The sequence below is a fragment of the Dendronephthya gigantea genome, unplaced genomic scaffold (assembly GCF_004324835.1).
Source record: "Dendronephthya gigantea isolate DGI-Jeju-01 unplaced genomic scaffold, DenGig_1.0 000015F, whole genome shotgun sequence".
Taxonomy (NCBI): domain Eukaryota; kingdom Metazoa; phylum Cnidaria; class Anthozoa; order Malacalcyonacea; family Nephtheidae; genus Dendronephthya; species Dendronephthya gigantea.
Window position 1 is genome coordinate 2,500,685 of NW_021163025.1, and position 21,686 is coordinate 2,522,370.

A 21,686-nucleotide genomic window follows, 5' to 3' on the forward strand; every position below is an offset into this window, starting at 1 on the left:
TAGTTGAAAAGGTGCGTCTCTCTTCCGAAAGCAACCCTAGTGCAGGTTACGTTGAGATGACATCCAACGACAAACCAAATATCTGGCAACGTTTGTGCATCAACGACATGAAAGATTCTGAGAAAGCTGTGATTTGTCGGACGCTGGGTTATTCCGATATCCTACCGGAGCAGCCCGATGTTGGTCGGAACTCGAGTAGGGATTCGGAAATGCCCGTCATCCATGGAAATGTGTATTGTAACAGCAATGAAAACAACATATCTGCTTGTTGTTTAGAGAAGGTTGATACAGATGGAAGCACTTGTCTGTCCATTGCTCGCGTATCTTGTGAGTATATTTTTGTATCTTTTTCCTAAAGTTGTTCGGTGTTGCTTAAACCGTCTCATTATGAAGAAGGATTCAATTCTTCGATCTAATTCCTGGGCGAAATTAAAGTAGGTGTTTGCAATTTCTAGGTTCAATCTGTTCTGAACCAGTTCTCAGCAGTAAAAACCATCCAGTTGTCATGTTTAGCGCATCAAGTTTCCTTCCTGGCTACCCCGCTGACCGAGCAGCGATCACAAGCGGTTCCGCGTGGTGTGCACGTGACGCAGACGGGTCACATGACTATTTGAAGATAGACGTTAACATGCTATACGTCATCAAGCAACTGTCCGTGTTAGGGGAGGTAAAGCGAGGGAACTGGGTTCAGGAATACGAAGTGTTGTACTCTGCAGATGGCAATGATTGGTTGCCCGTAATTGTGGGTGGTAAGAATGTAAGTTTCATTCATTCGTTGTTTCTACGATAGTCTTCCTTTTAGGAAGAGAATTAGAAAGGATGAATAACGGGCTGGTAAGATACCGGGGGATGGTGGCATGCTGATAATTTCGTTTCTTTATTCAGCGTTTAACTGGAAACTCTGCAAGTGACAAGTTATCAAGTGTTGTGTTTGATGAAACTATTAACGCAAGGTTTCTTAAGATTTTCCCCAAATCATGGCAAGGCACTCCCTGCATGAGAATTGAGATATGTGGACACAGTATGTCTTTGTTTTATTATTTTTGAAATTGTATCTGATTGTTTTCTCGCGATGTTCTTGAGTTTCTCACTTTTTTTCCAGAGCTTCTTCCTGACGCCCCAATGAGTCTCACGCTGACCCACGTCACAGCCCATTCCGCTGACCTGTCATGGTTGAAACCATCAAACGTTGGTGATGGAGGTTTTACGGATTATCAAATTATTTTGTTCCGAGATGGTAATTTTGACTCTAATTACACAAGCAAGGTTGAAATTAAGCATTTCTCTGCGTTGAGACCTTACACGAAGTATTCGGTGGTTGTGCAAGCTGGTAATCAACATGGTTACGGGCTCAAGGCTGAGCTTACTTTCAGAACCAACTCGACAGGTAAATCTGGCTTCATAACTGATCGCGTTTAATGACTGGACCTTTAGGAAGAACAGTTTAGAACTGATTGAGCTATCCAGTATATCTAAAGTTAGTTAAGTTTGGGTTTTCTCCTGTAGTAACACTGGATCAATAAGAGATGATTCTTACTGGACCTCTAGGAAGAACGGTTTAGAACTGATAGAACTATCCAGTACAAATGGCACAGTTTGATCTATAATAATTTAACATTTCGTCACAGCCCCGTCAAGTCCTCCAATGAATATCGTGTTATCACCAGTCACTTCAAGCTCACTGAAAGTTTCCTGGGAGAAACCACCTTCGTCTCGCAGAAATGGTATAATTAACGGCTACGAGGTTTGTTTTGGTTGGGTAAAATCTGTTGAGGAATGTGATGTTACATTAAGAACATCAGCAAGCATTTTTAGCCTGGGTTATCTGTCGTCTGCCACTGAATATAAAGTTAAGGTTTTGGCAAGAAACGACGCGGGGTCTGGGAACTACAGCGAAGAATATTCTCAGATTACAAACGCAGGTAATCTTGTGGTAACACTTTCTTAATAGGAGATCATGACCTTACCAGACTAGTATAAATAAAGATAGTTTAGTTTAGGTTTGAGGTTGACATCTGTACTGACACTGGACCTCTAGGAATAGCCAGTGTCCTGTATAAAGCTGGTTTAGTTCCAAATTGCCGCACTTTTGTCATTTTTAGATGCTCCTGTATGCAATCGTCCCTCAATAACCAGTGAAACGTTTGCGGTCAAACTTCAGAAACCCAGAGGAGATGTGAAGTAAGACGCTGTGTCTGAAAACGTTTTTTCAAAGCTCTCATTTTTAGAACCTTTTAATTCAATTTTTTATACATATAGATTTTGTCAAGTGGTAGTACTTGCCTTGTCATCAGATGGTAGAATTCCTAATCATGATATTTATTCGCTCAATCCTGCCACGTACCTTGATGCAGCAGACTCTTCTGTGCCTTATATTGCCGCGGAGTTCCGAGCCTCAGATTTCTTCAAATATCAAACCTTTACAGTTGGAAATAGATCAATATATCCCGCGCTGTCATCGTTGAATGCGAGAGGGAATGAGGCCAAGAGGTTCCTCAATGGACCGTTAGCACCCAACACAAGTTACACATTGTTCCAGAGATTCCTTTCTGACAAGGTCAGTCTTGAAGAATCTCTTGTTTTAATTTTTTCCTATAGTAAATCTGGTTGTCAGGATTGATAAGAGACATTCTTCTTTACACTTCCTTTGTAGAAAGTGTTGTATTTCTCTGACTTTCTCGATCCCGTCGAAACAAGTGGTGTAAAAATGAGTGAAACCAGGTTTCAAGGTAGGCCGAAATATGAAAATTACAGAAACAATCAATTCATTCAAATAGTGAAGTTGACTTGTATTTTATCATCTCTGTTTGGCTCTACATTTCAGCACAGTGCGTTAACTCAAAGCCGACAACGTTCAGAGTGCCTTTCATAATCATGACTGTATTATTCTGTATTTTGATCGCCATTATTGTTTGTTTCTTACTTCTAAAATGGCGAGGACGACACGCCAAAGAAAAGACAACAAAAGATAAACCAAAACGCTCAACAGCGGAAGAAAAGATTCCCATGAACGATACAAATGAAAATAATAACGAACTAAACGCTGAATCAGCTTAGGATCATCTCGTTTGCACTTCACGTTATTGCACACCTAGCTAAAACTTTTCCAAAACATTTCATCAAACGTTTTAACAAGTCACAGCTTTATCCCTAAACAATAATGAATGATCTGTTGACTTCAAAATAAACCTCACTGAGGAACTGAAAGCAACTTATTCTTAACTCGCGATTGAACCAGGAGGGGTTCATTCAAAATGCACAACTAATTTATTTATAAAAACTGTACCGAGAGTTTGTCTCCGAAACTGAATATTTTAGTTAATGATTCGTATCATATTTTAACCTACCTTTGCACAGTTTTCCACCTGCACTTTGCACTGGAAAGATATAATAAGCGAAAATTGGCCTCGTGGTAGAAAAAACCAACATGCTGAATTTATTAAATCATGAAAACACAAATATTTGTTTTGTTAAATGAATTACTTTGTACTAGTGCCGCCAAGTTACCCTCCTAGAGAGATCAAATTAAAAGTTGGCAGCTCAACGTCTCTGGAAGTCTCATGGAAATCTCCCGTTCTCGGAAACAGTCTTCCCATATTTGGCTACCAAGTCTTGATTGCGCGTGTGCCATCTGACGAGAAATATAACATCATTTTGAGGACGAAATCTCTGGGTTGTGTTGTGTGTGGTTTGAAACCAGCCACTCGATATAGAGTTAAAGTCTCAGCTAGAAACAAAATTGGATATGGAGAATACAGCAAGGATAAAATTGTGATAACCAATGCAGGTATTGACGGTCAGTCATTATTAGAGAAATTTGACATGGTTGAGAACCTTTACCATGTCACCAGAGTCATCACCCAACCATCACCATGTCATTCACTACACCTCTACCACATCACCAACCTTATACTACATCTAGACCCCGACGATATCATGATCAAAATATCAAAATTTGTTCTTCTTCTCTAGCACCAGCAGAAATACTTCCTCTCACAATAAGTCAGACGAATTTTAGTGTCAGATTGAAACAGCCAAGAAAAGAGATCAGGTACGATGAAATAAGGCATTACTGTGGTATCTTTCTAAAGTGGTATCTTTCTAAAGTCTAACCAACTGAAACAACGATACAAACTAATTCTTTGACCTTCTAGATTCATTCAAATCGTTGTGATGACGCTCTCTGCTGGCCTTCCAAAATCTCATCCAAATAATTTCAAATCTTACCACGACGCGAAAACAACCACAGAGCCATCTTATATTACAGCAGAATTCGACGTCGCTGATTTTAAAAATTTCCGAGAATTCACTGTCGGTGATGGTGGATACAGTTTGGGTGTGATTGGAATGAAGTATTTCAATGGACCACTCTCACCTGGTACAATGTACACCATTTTTCAAAAATTCTACAATGAACAGGTAATGCATATTCCTCAGTGGCTTGTTCTTCATTGGACCTGATTTACCTTCGTGGTTGCTTTCTTATAGCTGGAACTCATCTATGAGTCGGACTACCTTTCCCCAATTAAAACGAAAGAAAAAGAAGATTACTACATGTTAAGTGGATCGCAAGGTATTGTATTATATATTTTGGGTGGTTAGGTTCGTTGCCAGGTGTAACCTAATTCTGTTCATATGATTTCTAAACGTCTAATCTGATAGGGACTCGATTCGAGCTGCATCAAAAGCCAATCTAGACGCGTTCTCTTTTTGTGGCAATACTTTGTCCTCAAGAAGGATTACCTAATTTTTTGTTGTCCTTTTTCCAGCTGAAACAAGTCATTCATCGACGGCACAAGAGGAGTTCAAGCTGGGGTTCATCATTGTTATTGTTTTATTTTTTATCCTTCTGCTTGTTCTTGCTGTGGTCGTGGTTTATCGAAGGCGTCATGAGAGTAATGATCTTACAAAAGAAAAGAGTCGAGAAAGAAGTGGAAGTTGCACTATAGAACAAACTGAACATGAAAGTGAACGGGAAAAACTGCCGACCGGAGTTTAGAGAGGATCTCTCCAGGCGCGAAAATGCAAATTTTTAAGATTTGCATGTGCGTCCGAAGAACGATTTTTATAAAGGACGTGACAGACCTCCGCTGGGACATAGAAAGGTTGGTTCAGTTGAGAAGGTCCCGTAATCTCTTTTTATCTGATATTCGCATATAGTTCTTAATTCATCCATTGTTGACACAGGCATAAAAACACAGTGTGTCTGGTGTAATCTCATTTTATTTACCATGCAGGGTCTAATTCAAACAGTTGCTTTAGGAAAATATAGTGTCCCGTTTTTTATTATACAAATGACTTTCTGTCTGCTGATGTCCACTTCTCTGTAGAGGACTTGGAAAAAGGAATAGTTATCATATATCTAAACAAATAATACCTGTTAAGCAAGGATTACTTAACATCAATTGTGTCAAACAAAAACAGTATCTTTGTATTTTAAAGTGAACATATAAAAGAAAATTATAATTAAAATTAAAGAAGAATTTCTTAATTAATTTTGAAATTACTGAAGTTACCAAGTTTATATAACGCAAAGACAACCTGATATTTTTCACCGAATATGTATGTCATGAACGCCTGCACTAATGTTGTCTTTCATACAGGCAGTATTTTCGTGGTCTCGGGGTATTATCGTGGATGAGTATCGCTAAGCATTCGTGCCAATTTGAAATTTACTTAACTGATGAATCTTCCTTACTGTCATGTACGAAATTTGCATAAGATATTGCCATATCTAATCTCTTTTAAACTTGTCTGTTTATTTTAAGCCCAAAACTAGAGCGGTTGTCTTGGTTATTCTACCAAACTGTCAATCTCCTCGATAAATATTGAGCCTTTGACATATATCTGAAACAATTTTACTACACGCTCTGGCGTTTATTACATTCTGTAGTTGTCAGTGTGTGTACTAGAGTTTTTATAAAGCCATGAATCGACCGTTTTGTGCTAGTAATAAACAGCTTGAACGAAAATGGCAAGATATGGCTTATCAAAGACACAGAGAAAAGGTAATAAATCCTAGAGTTTGGTTGGTTCCTGCTGATGAAAACAGCGCACGCGCATTCATTTGTCTTCAAGGCAAAGCGAGGTTAAATCGTTAAACCCATAAAACGCTTAAACTATTATACAAACCGACTCCACGGTTAAAAAGCATGAATAGTACATGTGTTTTGTACATATATACTTTCACCCTCTTTAACCGAGATTCTGTTGTCTTGAGATATGCTGTTTTGTAACTTCAACCCCGTTTAAATGGAAGGCTTTGTGTAAAGCAATAACTCCGTTAACACGATTGAATTGATCAAGATTTAGTTAAATATAAAATTTGTACGAAATTCTTGCATTATCTGAGAGCGAGTAAAATAATAAACGAGGTCCGCTTGACTTTGATACGAACATAAAAGATTCACCTCAGTGTAGTTCGTGGTTAGGATGAGTGGATGGAAAACTAAGGACAGTATTTTTGTGTTAAGTTGAAAGCAATTAAGCCACGAATTTGTCAAGAATTGGAGAAAAATAAACAAGAGGAGACTTATCGAGTACAAAGAAGATTGAGAAGAGTCATGGTGAGTATTGTGGATGAACACTCGAGCAACAACAGGACGGCACAGAAAATTGAGAAAAATACAAACAATACCTCAACAACGTGTAACATACAAAATGAAATCATCAGTGACACAACAAGAAGCCACAAATGTTATCTTGTTTTTATTCGAGGGAGAGGAACGACGTCAAGAGATGATTGCAAAACAAAATCATGAGCTTCTTTTGAGAATATTGAATATCATGGCTTCACCAAGTCGCATTGACACTTGGAATGTTTCCTATATGAATAAGTAAGCTATGATTCATTTTGACAAAACATATATCAATAAAAATGATAATTGTGTGTGTTTGATAGTTTTCTCTGCATGATAATTGTGTGTGTTTAATATTTATTTTGTTTCTCACAGTACAAATGCACGACGAGAGAGACAAATGAGAGAGGCTGGCAAAAAGGTAGATATATTTTTTTAAAACTAAATCAATGTTGATCGAACGCAGTAGCTTTGGAAGTGAACAGTGTTGTAGTTGAACATTCAATTATATCGTATGATATTTTGTACTGCATTGGATTGTAGATCGTCAGGGAAGAGAAACATGAGAAACAGCAAGACGTGGACAAAGAGACTAAAGAGAGAAAACCTGATGAACAAGACGATAAAAACCAGAAAGAAGAAAAGAACACGACCTTACCACCAATAAACTGATAACAACTTCGGGCCCTTTTCTATCCAACTCCATTCCTACATGAAGAAATTTTGGGACGCATCTATATATATTTTTTAAATTGAATTAAAATAATAATGTATATATATTGTATTTTCACACCTTTGAAAATATTATTAAAATGACAAACTCTAAAAAAGCTAACATTTGCAGAAAGAGACATATCTTATTTCTTATTCCACTTGGCGTGTTTTTGAGCTCTACATATTCTGGTGGACTTGCTCCTAAGTCCTAATGTTTAGAAATACAAAAGTATGGCGGATTTTGGCCTTTGCTGACGCCAGATTTGCGCCGCAGGTTCTTTTTTGTCAAAGAACAATTGATCGCTTAAGACCACTGATCAGTGTTTACAACGGACAATAAAAATATGCAAAACATATTGCCCTGGCTTAGATCTTCCAGACTGGGCTGGGGAAATTACATTATTTGCATAAGTCTTTTAAGCCTGTTTTAAACGTGGTGCTTCCTCGTTTGCCGAGGACATTAAAAACAATAGTTAATCAATGGTGCCTCATTATCTATTGTTGTTTATGCGTTCGGCAAACGTTCAGCACGTCGTTTGGCTATGCATAAAGTGCATTGTCGGTTGGAATGTTTTCGAGGTCTTAAAAGGTGGTTGAATGCGAAAAGAAACTCATACTTGGTTATCTTGAAAAGAGGAAGGATCATTTGGAGACGTTTAGGAAGAGTCAGAAGAATCCTGCTCAGGTATGGTCTTAGTTAAGTTGGTTTAAAGAATCTGTTGGCTTGAACTCTGGCTTTGCAAATTAATTCATCGTCGTGTTGATTTGAATAACCAGAAGACATTAGCGAGTGCATGGAGACATATTCTTACCAAACTTTGCCGCTATATCTTGTATATCTCGATTGAAAATGCCAAATACAAGTATAAGCTGTCAACTTGATTTTGTTTTCCTTGCTTATTTGATTTCAGAACGAACTACGGCGCCGATAGATGGGGAAGGAGAAACGTAAACGCTTGCTTGTAGGGGATAATAGGTATTGTTCTATTAATATATGTGTATTTTGCAACTGCACGGTGGGCGAAACTAGAATATAGTTTAATCGAACTTTTTGGGACTTTATCTTAAAAATGAACTAAATGAACCTAAGAATGAGTCTTTTGACTCTTTTCGCCAGCTGGCGAATGCGTTTATCGGACACCGGTTGTCTTATCGTAAATACTAGTCCGTAGGGCCTTTTATCGGTTAGTTTTGTACAGGAAAAGGCCGGTATATTGGTATATGTGTGTACTTTATGCTAGACTTGACGTGTGCTGAGTTATTCTCAGAGTGTCTATTGTAGTTTTCTACTTCCAAAGTAATATCTTATCTTGCTGTAATGGCTTCCTTTGGCTTTGCTTCCAATGTCATTTAGTTTTACACAACAAAAAATACTGGGAAAGCAAGTGCCTTACTAGGCTTCATATATGGCCGTGGATTTGTTTTAACCGAAATTTTCTGTTTTTAGATTGAAAGGATCATCGAAGTCGAGAGATGTCGGAGCTGCCTTGGGCGACATTTATGCACGCAAATACAAAACTCGATTTGATGAAAATGTGCATGAGTTAAATTGCATGTGATTTGGCATGAGATATGCTGAACACTCTTCTGTTTACCTCCTTGATTTTCATATTTTCGGCTCAGTCGAAGTTTTTGCATGAGTCTGGTCGTGTCAAGCGCATGCGGAGTTAATACAAGTGATTCTGGGGCCCCAATCACTCGTATTTCCTCCATCTTGAACGACAATAGTCCGGAACAAAAATATCGCTCGCAGAGCACCTAAAACATCAAAATGCATGAGAAATTGTATTTCAAAAAGGAGATAATAGTTGAGTGTTCAGAAACAGTCAGAAAACGATGAATATTTCTTACAAAACTTGCATGACATATTTTGTATTCGCGTGCGCAATGCGAAGGCTTTGGACGAGTGGCGTTGGAGATGTTGAAGGTGTACAATCGAGTTTTGAGTGATTTTATCCTGAATTCTTTTTATACATAAGTGACATTTCTCTCTTGGAAATGAATGATATCATATTTTTGTATCTACGTTAAAGATGAAATGATGGATCGTCGCAGGATCAGATGTTGAAGGATCGTCGCGCATCAAATGGAAATTCGCAGGATCAGATGATGGACGACGAGACGGGTGTACAAGCAGAAGCTGGTTGAGGTATATACTATAAGTATACTTAGAGTAATGCATGATTAATGTCAGTGCATGATTTATTCTCGGATTGATTCCTGCTGGTGGTCTAACCAAGTATATTCACACATCAAGTGACATTTCACCCTTTTCGACAATGCATGATAAAAAGAAATTTCTCACAGCCTGATGCATGAAGGCGTTTTCGAGGTTTCTCAATGAAACAATCCTGCATGGTTTTATCACTTGCGTGTGAATATTAGCGACTTATGGTGGTCTTAAAAAAAAAACTGGGGGTGGTGTAGCGTACGATTGAAAGGTATTTCATGAGTCCTTTTCTCAAATTATTAAAAAGTCATCAAATCTTTATATTTTTTTGGTATAAGCCGACCACCTCAGCGACTGCGAAAGATGGCGTAAAATTGTTGAAATAAATGTAGTAATGAATGCAATTAGCATGCGCGACGCGAAAGCACGCAGCGAAAAAAAATTGAATTCGTATTGACCTAGTTTTAGATTAATACGAAGGTAATCGCGAGTAACTTATATGATTCATATAAGTTCTCTGTTCATGCAGCTTGTTGTAATGCGAGCGAGCGTCCGTCATTGGCAACAAAAATTATACTTCAGTCTTAAATTCGAATTATTGAAGTTTGAAATGAAGAATAAACGACTGTTAGATGTTTGACATTATCACTCTTCTGTTTCCCTTGTTTGTATATATTTTTCGGATTTCAATTTAAGCTCAGAAAATTCGCACTAAGGAAAAAAACGTAATCTAATCATTTTGAGCAACTTGAAGAAGTTTGAATAGAAAGAAAATATATTTCTGTATTACATGATCTATTACATTGCATGATAACTGGACTTGGGTAAACTGTTGGTTAATATTCTATAAGTACCCTCTTGCCTAAGATTAATCCTTTAGAGAAAACCCGTTGCATTTTGACGCACTTATTATGTTGTTTAATTTCTTTCACGCCCAACCGTCGAGATGTTGTTGAAGAAGAACACAACCGTGGAAAGAAGCAAGGAAGCAAGAGAATTTCGGTACACTGTTTACCAAAGATAATTAATTATAAGGTGCGTACGATAAGGGAGATTGATTAGCCATATTGAGTAAGTTGCATGTTGAGCCCGATTACATTTACTTCCCCCATTTTTGAATTTCGGTCAACCGTGATCCAGAACGCATAAAAAAAGATAAAAACGTTGCATGAGATGCATGTCCTAAGGATGGGTATTAGAAGAGTGTTGTTGTCTACATCAGTTTCATATGAAAAAGCATGCTTACGAAGAATTTCTTTATCATAAAATGAAAATTTGAATAATTTGAAATAATTTTTGTTGCCACTGTCTGACATAGCGCGTGAGAGCCTGGTGTTTTGCGACAAACAATATGCGCGCTGCGCAGGTTAGACCACCAGCAGGATCAAATTGACAAAGCTCAAGAATTGAATAGCAATTCCTGGGACTCGGTTCGGATGAGTAGAAATTAAACGGTATTAAAACTGCATGAGAACTGCATGTCATTACGGACGATTTCTTAATGAAAAATACCAAATTCGGACCGCCGGTCAGGTAACCTGAAATTCAGGTTACCTTTGGAGGGTTTTTCACCGGGCACTCCGGTTTCCCTCCTTTTCGTTTGGCTTTAAAAAACAGTGTCCATGTTTGGGGCCAAACAAAAACGTGTTCGTTGATAGTGATAAAAACTCGTTTATGGCTTCTGGGTTCGATTCCCAGAACACTGTCGTAAAAGAATTTTAAAAACATGGTTTGTTGGAATCATTACGTAATTAGCTACTTCTGTTTAAAAATTTCTGGTAATGATTTAGCATGTAATAGAGGTCCTACTAGAAGTACATTGGTCTACCTGATTTATATCTTGTACTGGGACAGACTTCGATTAAGACAGCGGTCATGAAAGTATATTTTTAAATGGATAGAAATAGTTAAAACAAGAAAAAGAAAAGAGACAAATGCTGACACAAAAGTAGACATATGTAGGTTGGTATAACTACTTCAACGTTGATCGAACGCAGTAGCTTTGGAAATGAGCAGGGACATTTTGTATTGCATTGCATTGGATTGTAGATCGTCAAGGAAGAGAGACATGAAAAAGAACAACACGGTGGACAAACAGAGGAGACGAGAGGATGACTGATGAACAAGAGGATACAAACCAAAAAGAAGAAAAGAACGCAACTTTACCACCAATAAAATAACGACTTTTCTATCCAATTTTATTTCTATACATGAAGAAATTTTGAGATGCGTCTATATATTTTTATTTAATAATGTATATATTGTATTTCGACGCTTTTTGATAATACTTAAATAATAAATATTAAAAAAGTTAACATTTGTAGTCAATTGCAAAACAAAGCAGTTCTGCGCATGGGTTGTTCCGCTCGTGAGAGTTTGAAATCCCTCAGGTGTAAAAATTGCCCAAATTTAGAAACTTAAAGAAAACTTAAGCAGATATTCAGGCAGTACGTCGCAGATGAAAAAAAAATTTGAAATTTAAAATGTAAACGAACCATTTTTTAATTAATATATATTTTCATCTGATTTCCCATTCCACCTGCTTGTTCGTGTGATGCGGGCTAAAGTGCTGCTTGCAAAGGCGTGTGGGATATCCTCCATTTTAGTATATCGAAGCCAAGCATGGCGGAGATTTTAAGCTGATGGCGGTCAATAACAACTGGATAACACATGATTTACCTCGTCGGATTGCTTGTTTTCGACCCGGTTAAGTTTTGTCAACATTATGGCAAACACAAGGCGGCGTGTCAAGCTTTATGTGATGAATGAAGACAGGCAATGGGACGATAGAGGAACGGGTTACGTTTCTTCCAGCTATGTTGAACTACTACAGGGAATGGCTTTACTCGTTCGTTCAGAGGAAGACGGTACGAGAGTTCTCAATCACTTCAAGCACACGACCAAATTAGGTCGATGTTAAGCTGTCTCTTTCTTTAATACATCCACTTGATCGTTAAGGATAACTTTTAGCGTAAAGATTTGACTTTCCAGGACAAAATATAAAAAACTCTTCCGTAAAGAGAGAGTTTTCTACACAGCTCAAACTGTGTTGGTTGTATACTTTCAAAGTTCAAGAGAAATAGCTTCACTCTAAAGTAGATTTTGCTCTCAACTTTCAGCTCAATTCAACCGTTTATATTTCATAGGCAAAACTCTTCTCGAATCCAAGATCCATCCTCATACAGCATACCAAAAACAACAGGTCAGTCACCGTGCAAGATAAAGTAACCCACAATGATTTCATGTTTTTTTTACAATATTTAATGCTTCAGAACTCTAATCGTACGTCTTCATATGCTTTCAGGACACGTTGATCGTCTGGGCTGAAGCTGACAATTATGATTTAGCTCTCAGTTTTCAAGAAAAAGTTGGTTGCGATGAAATTTGGGAAAAAATATGCAATGTATGTCATTATTGATAAATTGTTTATAATTCACATTACACACCGCTCCAATGTATCGGAAATGAAATCTCTATGTACATAAACCGCGATCATCTGTCAGTTTTTCCGAGGAATTCCAAATAGTTTGTGTTGCTACGGCCTAGTTTCTTTAACAAGAGTGTTTGGCCCGTTTAAGTGTTTGTTTGCGTCTGTTTTTTTCCCAATATAATAGAGCAAAATAATTTTACTATAATTTATGCTTTGATAGTAAAATTTTAACATTTTGTTTATATAAAGGTGTCTCTCACATTTGTTCAAGAGTTTGCATCATTAGTGAAATGACACCTTGATCATGATATTTGTTACTGAAATCAGATATGCCTGCTGTTAAAGTGATGGCATACTGCATACAAAGTGTAAACAATATTCTAGGACAAGTCTCTGCAGTTTGTTTCCTTATTGTCTGATAATGATATCTCAAATATACCAGGCCAGTGTTAGGTAGTATTATACAGAGTGCTCTGTAACTGTTTGTGTCTAATTGATACAAAAAGAAACCTATCTAAAATGGGCTGGTTCAGTCACTCGAGTGTACATAGTATTCTACTACCTGAAAAGATTTTGTAGGAGATATAAACAAGCTTTCTTTAATTACTTAACTCAAAGTAGCCATCTTCCCTTATGCTACAATATGTCTCTGAATTCCACTCTATATCCTATAGGTTCAAGGAAAGGATCCATCAGTCACCCTTACGCAAGACATTGGTGACGACAGCGAATTTGAGGAAAAATTTGAAGACGTTCCTGATGCAGCAGCTCCCATTGATCTACCTCCGTGCGAGCTCAGTCAACTTGCCGACATCTCCGCCTTGTTTACCAGCGTTCTTACCTCACCAATACGACGAGAGAAACTATCATTGGAAATTGAACAAGAAGGCTACATCAAACAACTGATGGAGCTCTTTCATATGTGCGAAGACCTCGAAAATACCGAGGGCCTTCACCATTTGTTTGAAATTGTAAAGACTTTATTTCTTCTGGATAAGAATTTTCTTTATGATACAATGTTTGGTGAGAATGTCATTATGGATACCCTGGGATGTCTTGAGTATGATCCGACCAAGAAGGAGCCGCAGCGGTATCGGCGATTTCTGAAAGAAAATGTTCGATTTAGAGAGGTTATTCCAATAAACAATGCAGAACTTTTATTGAAGATACATCAAACATATCAAGTGCAATATATTATGGACATTGTGTTGCCAACACCTACAGTATTTGAGGAAAATATGCTGCCAAGTTTAAATGCATTTTTAATTTTTAGCAAGTTTGAAATAGTTAATATGGTTCAGGTAAGATATTTTGCCTCTGAGAAATTCAGAGTCCCCCTGTTTTGTAATTCAAAAACAACACATTTTGTATTTCCCCCCCTCTACTTTAACTTTCATGTGTATATTGGATAATCTTGCTACATCACACAAATTGTGTTATTTATTGCTGCAGGAAGACAACAAATTTCTTGAAGATTTTTTTATAAACCTTTGTGACGAGGAAACCTCTCCCGAGAGGAAAGGTCAATTGGTTCAGTTTCTCAAAGAGCTGTGCTCCTTGGCTCAACCAATGCAACATGTAAGCAGAGAAGAGTTCTTCAAGGTAAAGATCTATTTCAAAAAAAATATTAATTTATCTTTCCCATGATCACTTGATGCAGAAACATAAAGGAAATTCATAGCTGTAAACCTGTTTGATCTTATGTACTTTACTTCTCTTTCAAGGCTCTTACGAATCACAATCTCCTACAGGCATTAGAGATGCTGCTGGTAAGAAACAATAACTTCTAAAATATTTATTTTTCACTCTTTATTTCTGAGTAAACTGGTGCTGAAGGTGACAGCAAAAGCCCTTCACCTGGCTCTACCTGTGATATCATTATGAGCAAGGTCTATTGTTGATACTATAGCTAGTGAATCATACCTTTAGGCAATGGATGACCCAACAATTCGAAGCATTGCAGTTGAAATTTTCTCTCAACTTTGTGAAGTCAGACCATCAGCTGTCCGTGAATATGTTTTACAAATGTCCAAGTCCCAACAAGATGATGTATGTGTATTTTACTATTCTCTGTGGAGCATTTTAATGCAATATTTCATATTTAATAGTGAAACTGTTTTTGAAAATGTGGGTCTTTATTTTTCTTGAAGGACTCGATGCTGCTCAATCAAATTATTTATCAAATGATTAGCGAAGGAGATTCAGGTAATTGTGTTTGAACCATTCCAGTTTGTCTCAGCTTTTCAAATTCTTCTTACAAATATATTTCATTTCCTTAGGAATTGCCATTCAACTTTCCCAAGTCATTCGTCTGCTTCTTGACCCTGAAAACATGGCTCTTACAGCAAATGTAAGTCAGATATTGAACTACTGTGTCACATTTGTATGAACATGAGGTTATAGCACAAGTTACTTGACTCTTTTCTGCTTACAGAAGATGGAAAAGACGGAATTTTTAAGTTATTTTTACAAGCATTGTATGCATATACTCGTCGCACCTCTTTTGGCTGCTACAGCTGATGGCAAAGTTGGGAAATGTGAGTTTGTGTTTGTTTTTTGTCGATGTATCGTTCGTAATCACTCTTCAAAATCTTCTGGAAAGTTTTGTGTGTGAACAATGTTTGTTTTTGCCTTAGTGGACTACAACACTGCCGTGAATCTTGCTCTGATCCTGGAGATTTCTGCATTTTGTGTTGAACATCATACGTATCATATCAAAAACTACGTGATCAGTAAGGATCTCCTCAGGAGGATACTGGTTTTAATGAAATCTGAACACAAATTTTTAGTTTTAAGTAAGTCAGTGTTCAATTCTTTGAGTATACTGTTGGTTGTGCTATGAAAGGCTTGTACAGGTTCTCATGTTTATCATGAATACTTCAACAGGTGCATTACGTTGTTGTCGTCGCATAGTTGGTCTCAAAGATGAGTTCTATAATCGTTATATTGTCAAGGGGAAGCTCTTCGATGCTATTGTTGATAGTTTTAAATGCAATGAAAATCGATACAACCTCTTGAATTCTGCTACGGTGGAACTTTTCGAGTTCATACGACAAGTAAGTCTGTCATCTCGTCTTTGCCTCTCGCAAAGTCATTTCAATATTTAAAGACGAATGTTTTCACTGTAGGAGGATATAAAGACACTTTGTTCGTACGTGTGCAAAGAATACAGTGCCACATTCACAGACATCGAATACGTGAACACTTTTAAAGGATTGTTTTTGAGAGTTGAACAGGAGATTGACAGAGTTAGGAAAAAAGAAGAGGAAGCCTCGAAAAGTAACGAAAGGTAAAGAACTTTTATTTATATTTCTAAACTGTTCTTCCTAGAGGTCCAGTAAGGATCATCTCTTATTGATCCAGTGTTACTACAGGAGGAAACCTAAGCGAAACAAACTTTATTTATACTGGATAGCTCTATCAGTTCTAAACTGTTCTTCCTAGAGGTCCAGTAAGTATCATCTCTTATTGATCCAGTGTTACTACAGGAGGAAACCTAAGCGAAACAAACTTTATTTATACTGGATAGCTCTATCAGTTCTAAACTGTTCTTCCTTGAGGTCCAGTAAGGATCATGTCGTATTGATCCAGTGTTACTACAGGAGGAAACCTAAACTAAACTAACTTTATTTATACTGGATAGCTCTATCAGTTCTAAATTGTTCTTCCTAGAGGTCCAGTAAGGATCATCTCTTATTGATACAGTGTTACTACAGGAGGAAACCTAAACTAAACTAACTTTATTTATACTGGATAGCTCTATCAGTTCTAAATTGTTCTTCCTAGAGGTCCAGTAAGGATCATCTCTTATTGATCCAGTGCTACTACAGGAGGAAACCTAAACTAAACAAACTTTATTTATACTGGATAGCACTGGATAGAAATATTTCATTGCATTTTATTGGTATCTTTAGAACCCCGCGTGGGATTATCCACGTTAGTGCGCGGTTCCGTCGCGATCCACGCGCGCTTGAGGAAGAAGAGGAGTCCTGGTTCGATCAAGATGATGACGAAGAACAAAATGGCGGTGATGACGTAATGCCCTCAATCAATGCCTCTGTCAAATCGCCTGAAGAAAATTTTAAACCTTGCAACAGTTTCCCCGCGACGAATGACGTTCTTCTACCGAGTTCAACGAACAAGGTACTTCATGAAGTAGACGTTGAAGACACACGTGATCTTACGTCATACTAATTATTTTTCTCACACGTGTTTATTTCAGATAATCGGATTGGTTGATTATCCAGATGACGAAGACGATGAAGACGAGGACAATGACGACACCACAACTTCACCGGCTAAGCGACCGCGCCTCGGTTCCATTTGATCGCGTTAGACATAAAGTAGGCTTTGATTAGTGCTATGAAATACGTAGTTGGTGAAACAGCATATAAAAATAAATATAATAAGTGTGTCGAATAGAAAGAAAGGGGAACCTAATTTTTAGCTTTGACCACGCGCGCACAAACCATGGTATATCAAACATCACTAGGAAACAATGTCTCCCGGTTTGTCAACCCTAGGGAACAACCCTAGCGAAATATGGTTAGGAAATATTCCTTCACTAGGACAAGTGATAGGGCAGGCTTATTGTAATTATTATTATTATGCTGTCTATGTTTTAGAATATTTATATGCAATATAACTATGTATATATATTCATATGTTGGCGTATTTCCATGAAGAAATATCACACTCCAACAGACTGAGCCAACAGATGTACTATGAACGTTATAACTTTGTAACAAAGAGTTTTTCATAAGTAAGAATTTCTTCAAGAATCTTTCAATAAGTCATCTTCGTACTAAGAATCTCTCTGTACACGCTCTGCCCACAGTGATTTTGTTTTATTCTTTTACTGAAGAACACGGAATCTTTTCCAGGCTGATCCAATGCCCAAGTTCGGCTAAGAGTCGTCCTCTGGTCATCGATGTGTCCTCCAATATCCCATCCACAATATCCCTCTATATCCGTCAATGTTCAACCCATTCACTGAAGTTTTTTCTTTCGCAAGTTTCGACGGGAAGCCCATCTCGCCCCATGTCTCCGGATGAGATTTTCTGACAAATCTTACAAAGGACAGGCAACCTACTATCCCAGAGCTGTCCTATTGTGGAATTTGTATAACCTTCAGGAAACTGAAACCCTTCGTATTTCCATCTTAAAAACTTATTATAAGCCTTCTCGTCTTTCGCCAGTCTTTTCAGATAAGTTGCCAGTGCTTTTGGCGTTGGAAAATCACGAACGTCGATGATGGAATGCCTGAGATTTCCTGGAAGATATTCACGTATTTTGGCAGTTCCCATAAAAACAGGAACACTGCCTGCGCTGAGCGCGTAGTATAATTTCTCATCTACGAAATAATCGCAATCTGAATTCATGAAGACTATAGTGAATTTATAAGTCTTGTAAAGATTTACCAATGGTTTGGAAAGGTTTGAGAAACGCTGTTGATCACGCGGACCGATGTGGTCTGGAAGATCTGTATTATGCAAACAACTACCATAAGAATCGATCTCTATTTCTTTCATAAGCTGGACGAGGTATTCAGTCCGAACAGCCTCGCAATGACTGTACAAAGCCGCTGCTAACGTTTTTCTTTTTTTGGCAAAAGGCACTGGTAGCGGTCTGAGTAAAGGTTTCGGAAACAAAGAGAGAGAAAAGTCTGAATCAAGCCTATAGCTCAAGTAGAAATTAAACTTTGCCATTATTTTTGCACTGCTCAGAGCAGGTGCAAATTTAGGGCTTTCGTTCGAGTGCAAAATCCAACGAATATTTTTACGCTGTATTTTATCCTTTTGCGGCATTTCTTCGATATTTCTGGCGTGGATTATAATCGCCGATGCATCATTGATCATATTATGATCAGTCGTTAGCGTGCATTTTACAGGACACGAGTCTCCAATGTAAAAATACGGCCAGGACTTCTCCCCGACTTTCACTGGTTTTCTAAAGACTTTTGTCCAATATATAATCACAGGATCTCTTCTCCCATGTGATGTTTGTATTCCATGATTGTAAACGTTCGTCAAGCTTGACACAGTCCAAAATATTAGATGAACTCCACTTGGCAACTCGTTCCAGTTTAAATTCAAACGGCAGTTTATATAGATATGTAATAAAGTTATCATTGTAAACATAAAAAGTACAGTATATAACGTTATTTTACGTTTGAGTTTTCGCCTCATTTCAATGCAAGTTCCAGAAAGAAGCAGCCTTATTCCAATGTGTGGTGATTCCTCCTCTCAACAAAATAAAATTAATCGCACAAAATTCATGTTTTCTGGCCGCCTGAGGGTTTACAATAACTGAATGTTAGACAACATTGCAGTTGTATGTTCTTGTTCTTTTGAAAGCCGTTGCAACAAAGAAAGCTCACTGTTGACGTATTGAAAAATATTTTGTTAATTTGTCTGGTGTTTACATCTACTGCGGGTGGTTGTTTTGTTACATCTCCGGCTAGTGTGATTCAAGTTCATTCAACGCAAAAAGAGACAAGTTCACTTCAAACATTCAGTGTACTGTGCACAAACTAGTCATTATTTTTTCCCCTGTGAAAACATTATTTCTGCCATGCAGTTCTTGGTCAATGGAAATGGTTTATCATGCAAAAGACGGTCATTGAACTCACAGACACGAGAAAACCTATATAGACCAGAAGTCCACAATGCTTTGCATATTCAAGATGGCTCCTTTATTAACGAAACCGTCCATTTGGAGATCACCACAAACATCCGTATTACATGAAGTGTTGATACGATCTGATTTGCCACGTTTGTGTTGACTACGCATGCGTAGAATACATGAGACAATAAATTTCATATTTTTTGCAATAGATTTGATTATTTCGTCTGGTATTTTTCTTGCTTTTTAAATAATGGATCACCCTCCACAGTATATGAGCGGTATGTTTGATTATCAGGTTATTCTGGATTCTTTTGATTTCGTTGTAAGAGTGGTGTTTATTCAGATGGATGTGACTTTTAACTCGTCTGTCAAAGCATACAATGAACTATTGTAATGTTTCCAACTGTAAATTGCCTGTTTTCAAGTATAAAAACTTGTAGAAACACGTCTACGAAACAGAGCATTGAATGATGATCTATTTTTTAGTAAAATAGACTACTTATTATGTATGTAGTCTGTCGTTATACCATGTACAAAAGATATAAATGAATTTATTGTATTTAATAATGATTTTACTATTAAATCTTAGATCAAGCCCAACCAAGTTATTCAGAGCCAAGACGTCCCACACAGAAGAGATCCAGGCGAGGTATGTTTGTCCTGATTTATCCCTATGTTATCCAGCTTTTTTGTCTACAATTATCCTTGTTTCATCTCCCAGGACCCCCTCAGTCGGCACCTCTGTTTGACGACACAAGTACCCAACAATCTGGGTATGATGGCCAACCAACGGGTTATTCAGTTTTCAATCCAACCCAGTTGTCAAATGATCCAATGGCTAATATGGCCTTCCAGTATGGAACATCTTTGGCATCACAAGGGAAAGATTATGTTGATAAAAATGTAATATTTTGCTGGTTTTCTGTATCATAGAACTTATTCCAGTTGTTGGAATTCATTTCTTTATTATTAAATTATTTCAGTTGGATGAATTTGTTTCAACTTCAAAGTTGAAGTATTATTTTGCGGTTGATACATCGTACGTTGGAAGGAAACTTGCGCTCTTGCTATTTCCGTTCACTCATCAAGTATGTTCATTGTAATAATATGTTTTATTCTTGTCACTTTATCTTCAATTTCCTCTTCAAATGGTTGTCTTTCTGTTATATTACAGAACTGGTCTATAAAATATAATAAAGCAGAACCAATTGCGCCAAGATATGAGATCAACGCACCAGACATGTACATACCTAGTAAGTGGGATATCAGACCTAAGTCTATGACTGTATAAGTCATATATTCAGTCACATTTGATGTCATGAGTTTGGTGAGATTTTTGCTCAAAATTCTCCATTTTTCTAGCAATGTCTTTTGTGACTTATGTGCTGGTTGCAGGCCTTGTTATGGGAACACAGGACAAGTAAAAGACTTTGCATTTTAAAATTAATGTGAAGAATATCTTGAAGTGGTTTTTTTTTAACATCATTCGTGTGTTTCTATTATTCAAGGTTCTCTCCGGAACAACTTGGGATCACAGCCACATCTGCATTTCTTTGGTCCTTTGTGGAGGTCATGGCTATCCTGTTTTCATTCTATATCTGTAGTGTCATGGCTGAGATCAAAGCTTTGGACTTGGTCGCCTTTTGTGGTTATAAATATGTGGGGTAAGATCTACTACGATCCTTTCCTGGGCTGGGATTGGCATTACATGGCTTTTTTAACCATGACCTCTCATGCTTGTAGAATCATCCTATGTCTCTTGGCTGGATTGGTGTTCCGTTCTACAGAATATTATGCTGTGCTTGTTTGGATGAGTTTGACAACAGCATTTTTCTTGGTAGGTGCAGCATTGGCCATTTGTTTGACTCGTCTTCCACCAACTTTTTTTGCTGTATTCATAATTGTCAGGTGCGAACATTACGACTGATCATTCTCCCAGAAGCGGACGCGGACAGTATTGGACGTGCAAGTAAACGGCGTGTTTATCTCCTCTTGTTCATTGCTTTATTACAACCTGTCCTTATGTATATACTAACAAGACATTTACGGCCGTTGGATATAACTCAGAAAATGCTATGATATAAAGTAGAGAAAATTATTGACCAATCTGATAGTATAATGTTAACAGCTGGGGTTTAATATTTTTGCACAAAGGTGCATATTTTAC

General features: G+C 37.5%; 6 protein-coding genes across 7 annotated transcripts; 5 read left to right on the forward strand and 1 right to left on the reverse strand.

Annotated features, from left to right (window-relative positions):
- Window positions 1-9: 9 nt before the first annotated feature.
- On the forward strand, window positions 10-3,418 carry LOC114520268. The gene is made up of 8 exons (XM_028540501.1): window positions 10-327; window positions 456-757; window positions 886-1,021; window positions 1,103-1,387; window positions 1,629-1,922; window positions 2,103-2,181; window positions 2,260-2,557; window positions 2,654-3,418. The coding sequence occupies exons 1-8, from the start codon at window positions 57-59 to the stop codon at window positions 2,870-2,872; spliced, it is 1,884 nt and encodes a 627-aa protein (XP_028396302.1). The 5' UTR covers window positions 10-56; the 3' UTR covers window positions 2,873-3,418.
- Window positions 3,419-3,451: 33 nt separating this feature from the next.
- On the forward strand, window positions 3,452-5,449 carry LOC114520270. The gene is made up of 5 exons (XM_028540502.1): window positions 3,452-3,787; window positions 3,973-4,051; window positions 4,155-4,419; window positions 4,489-4,573; window positions 4,770-5,449. Exons 1-5 carry the CDS (start codon window positions 3,475-3,477, stop codon window positions 4,997-4,999), a joined length of 972 nt encoding a protein of 323 aa, XP_028396303.1. The 5' UTR covers window positions 3,452-3,474; the 3' UTR covers window positions 5,000-5,449.
- Window positions 5,450-5,853: 404 nt separating this feature from the next.
- LOC114520252 (uncharacterized protein CFAP97D1-like) lies at window positions 5,854-7,362 on the forward strand. The gene is made up of 5 exons (XM_028540485.1): window positions 5,854-6,008; window positions 6,474-6,566; window positions 6,718-6,836; window positions 6,954-6,999; window positions 7,122-7,362. Exons 1-5 carry the CDS (start codon window positions 5,928-5,930, stop codon window positions 7,248-7,250), a joined length of 468 nt encoding a protein of 155 aa, XP_028396286.1. The 5' UTR covers window positions 5,854-5,927; the 3' UTR covers window positions 7,251-7,362.
- A 4,714-nt stretch (window positions 7,363-12,076) lies between these two features.
- LOC114519977 (serine/threonine-protein phosphatase 4 regulatory subunit 3-like) lies at window positions 12,077-17,484 on the forward strand. Of its 2 annotated transcripts, none has more exons than XM_028540170.1 (15): window positions 12,077-12,329; window positions 12,609-12,664; window positions 12,767-12,865; window positions 13,567-14,193; window positions 14,345-14,494; window positions 14,617-14,661; window positions 14,822-14,941; window positions 15,043-15,097; window positions 15,172-15,242; window positions 15,327-15,429; window positions 15,529-15,687; window positions 15,779-15,948; window positions 16,021-16,181; window positions 16,807-17,035; window positions 17,115-17,484. In XM_028540170.1, exons 1-15 carry the CDS (start codon window positions 12,188-12,190, stop codon window positions 17,217-17,219), a joined length of 2,292 nt encoding a protein of 763 aa, XP_028395971.1. In that variant the 5' UTR covers window positions 12,077-12,187; the 3' UTR covers window positions 17,220-17,484. The 2 variants fall into 2 exon arrangements, with proteins under 2 accessions (XP_028395971.1, XP_028395972.1); XM_028540171.1 differs by having other exon boundaries at window positions 15,330-15,429.
- Window positions 17,457-19,245, reverse strand: LOC114519978 (alpha-(1,3)-fucosyltransferase 10-like). Its single transcript, XM_028540172.1, has one exon. The coding sequence runs from the start codon at window positions 19,078-19,080 to the stop codon at window positions 17,866-17,868; it is 1,215 nt and encodes a 404-aa protein (XP_028395973.1). The 5' UTR covers window positions 19,081-19,245; the 3' UTR covers window positions 17,457-17,865.
- A 451-nt stretch (window positions 19,246-19,696) lies between these two features.
- LOC114520067 (protein YIF1B-A-like) lies at window positions 19,697-21,669 on the forward strand. Its single transcript, XM_028540270.1, has 9 exons — window positions 19,697-19,797; window positions 20,109-20,168; window positions 20,241-20,422; window positions 20,503-20,607; window positions 20,694-20,772; window positions 20,882-20,939; window positions 21,028-21,183; window positions 21,263-21,356; window positions 21,428-21,669. The coding sequence occupies exons 1-9, from the start codon at window positions 19,770-19,772 to the stop codon at window positions 21,596-21,598; spliced, it is 933 nt and encodes a 310-aa protein (XP_028396071.1). The 5' UTR covers window positions 19,697-19,769; the 3' UTR covers window positions 21,599-21,669.
- Window positions 21,670-21,686: the final 17 nt, after the last annotated feature.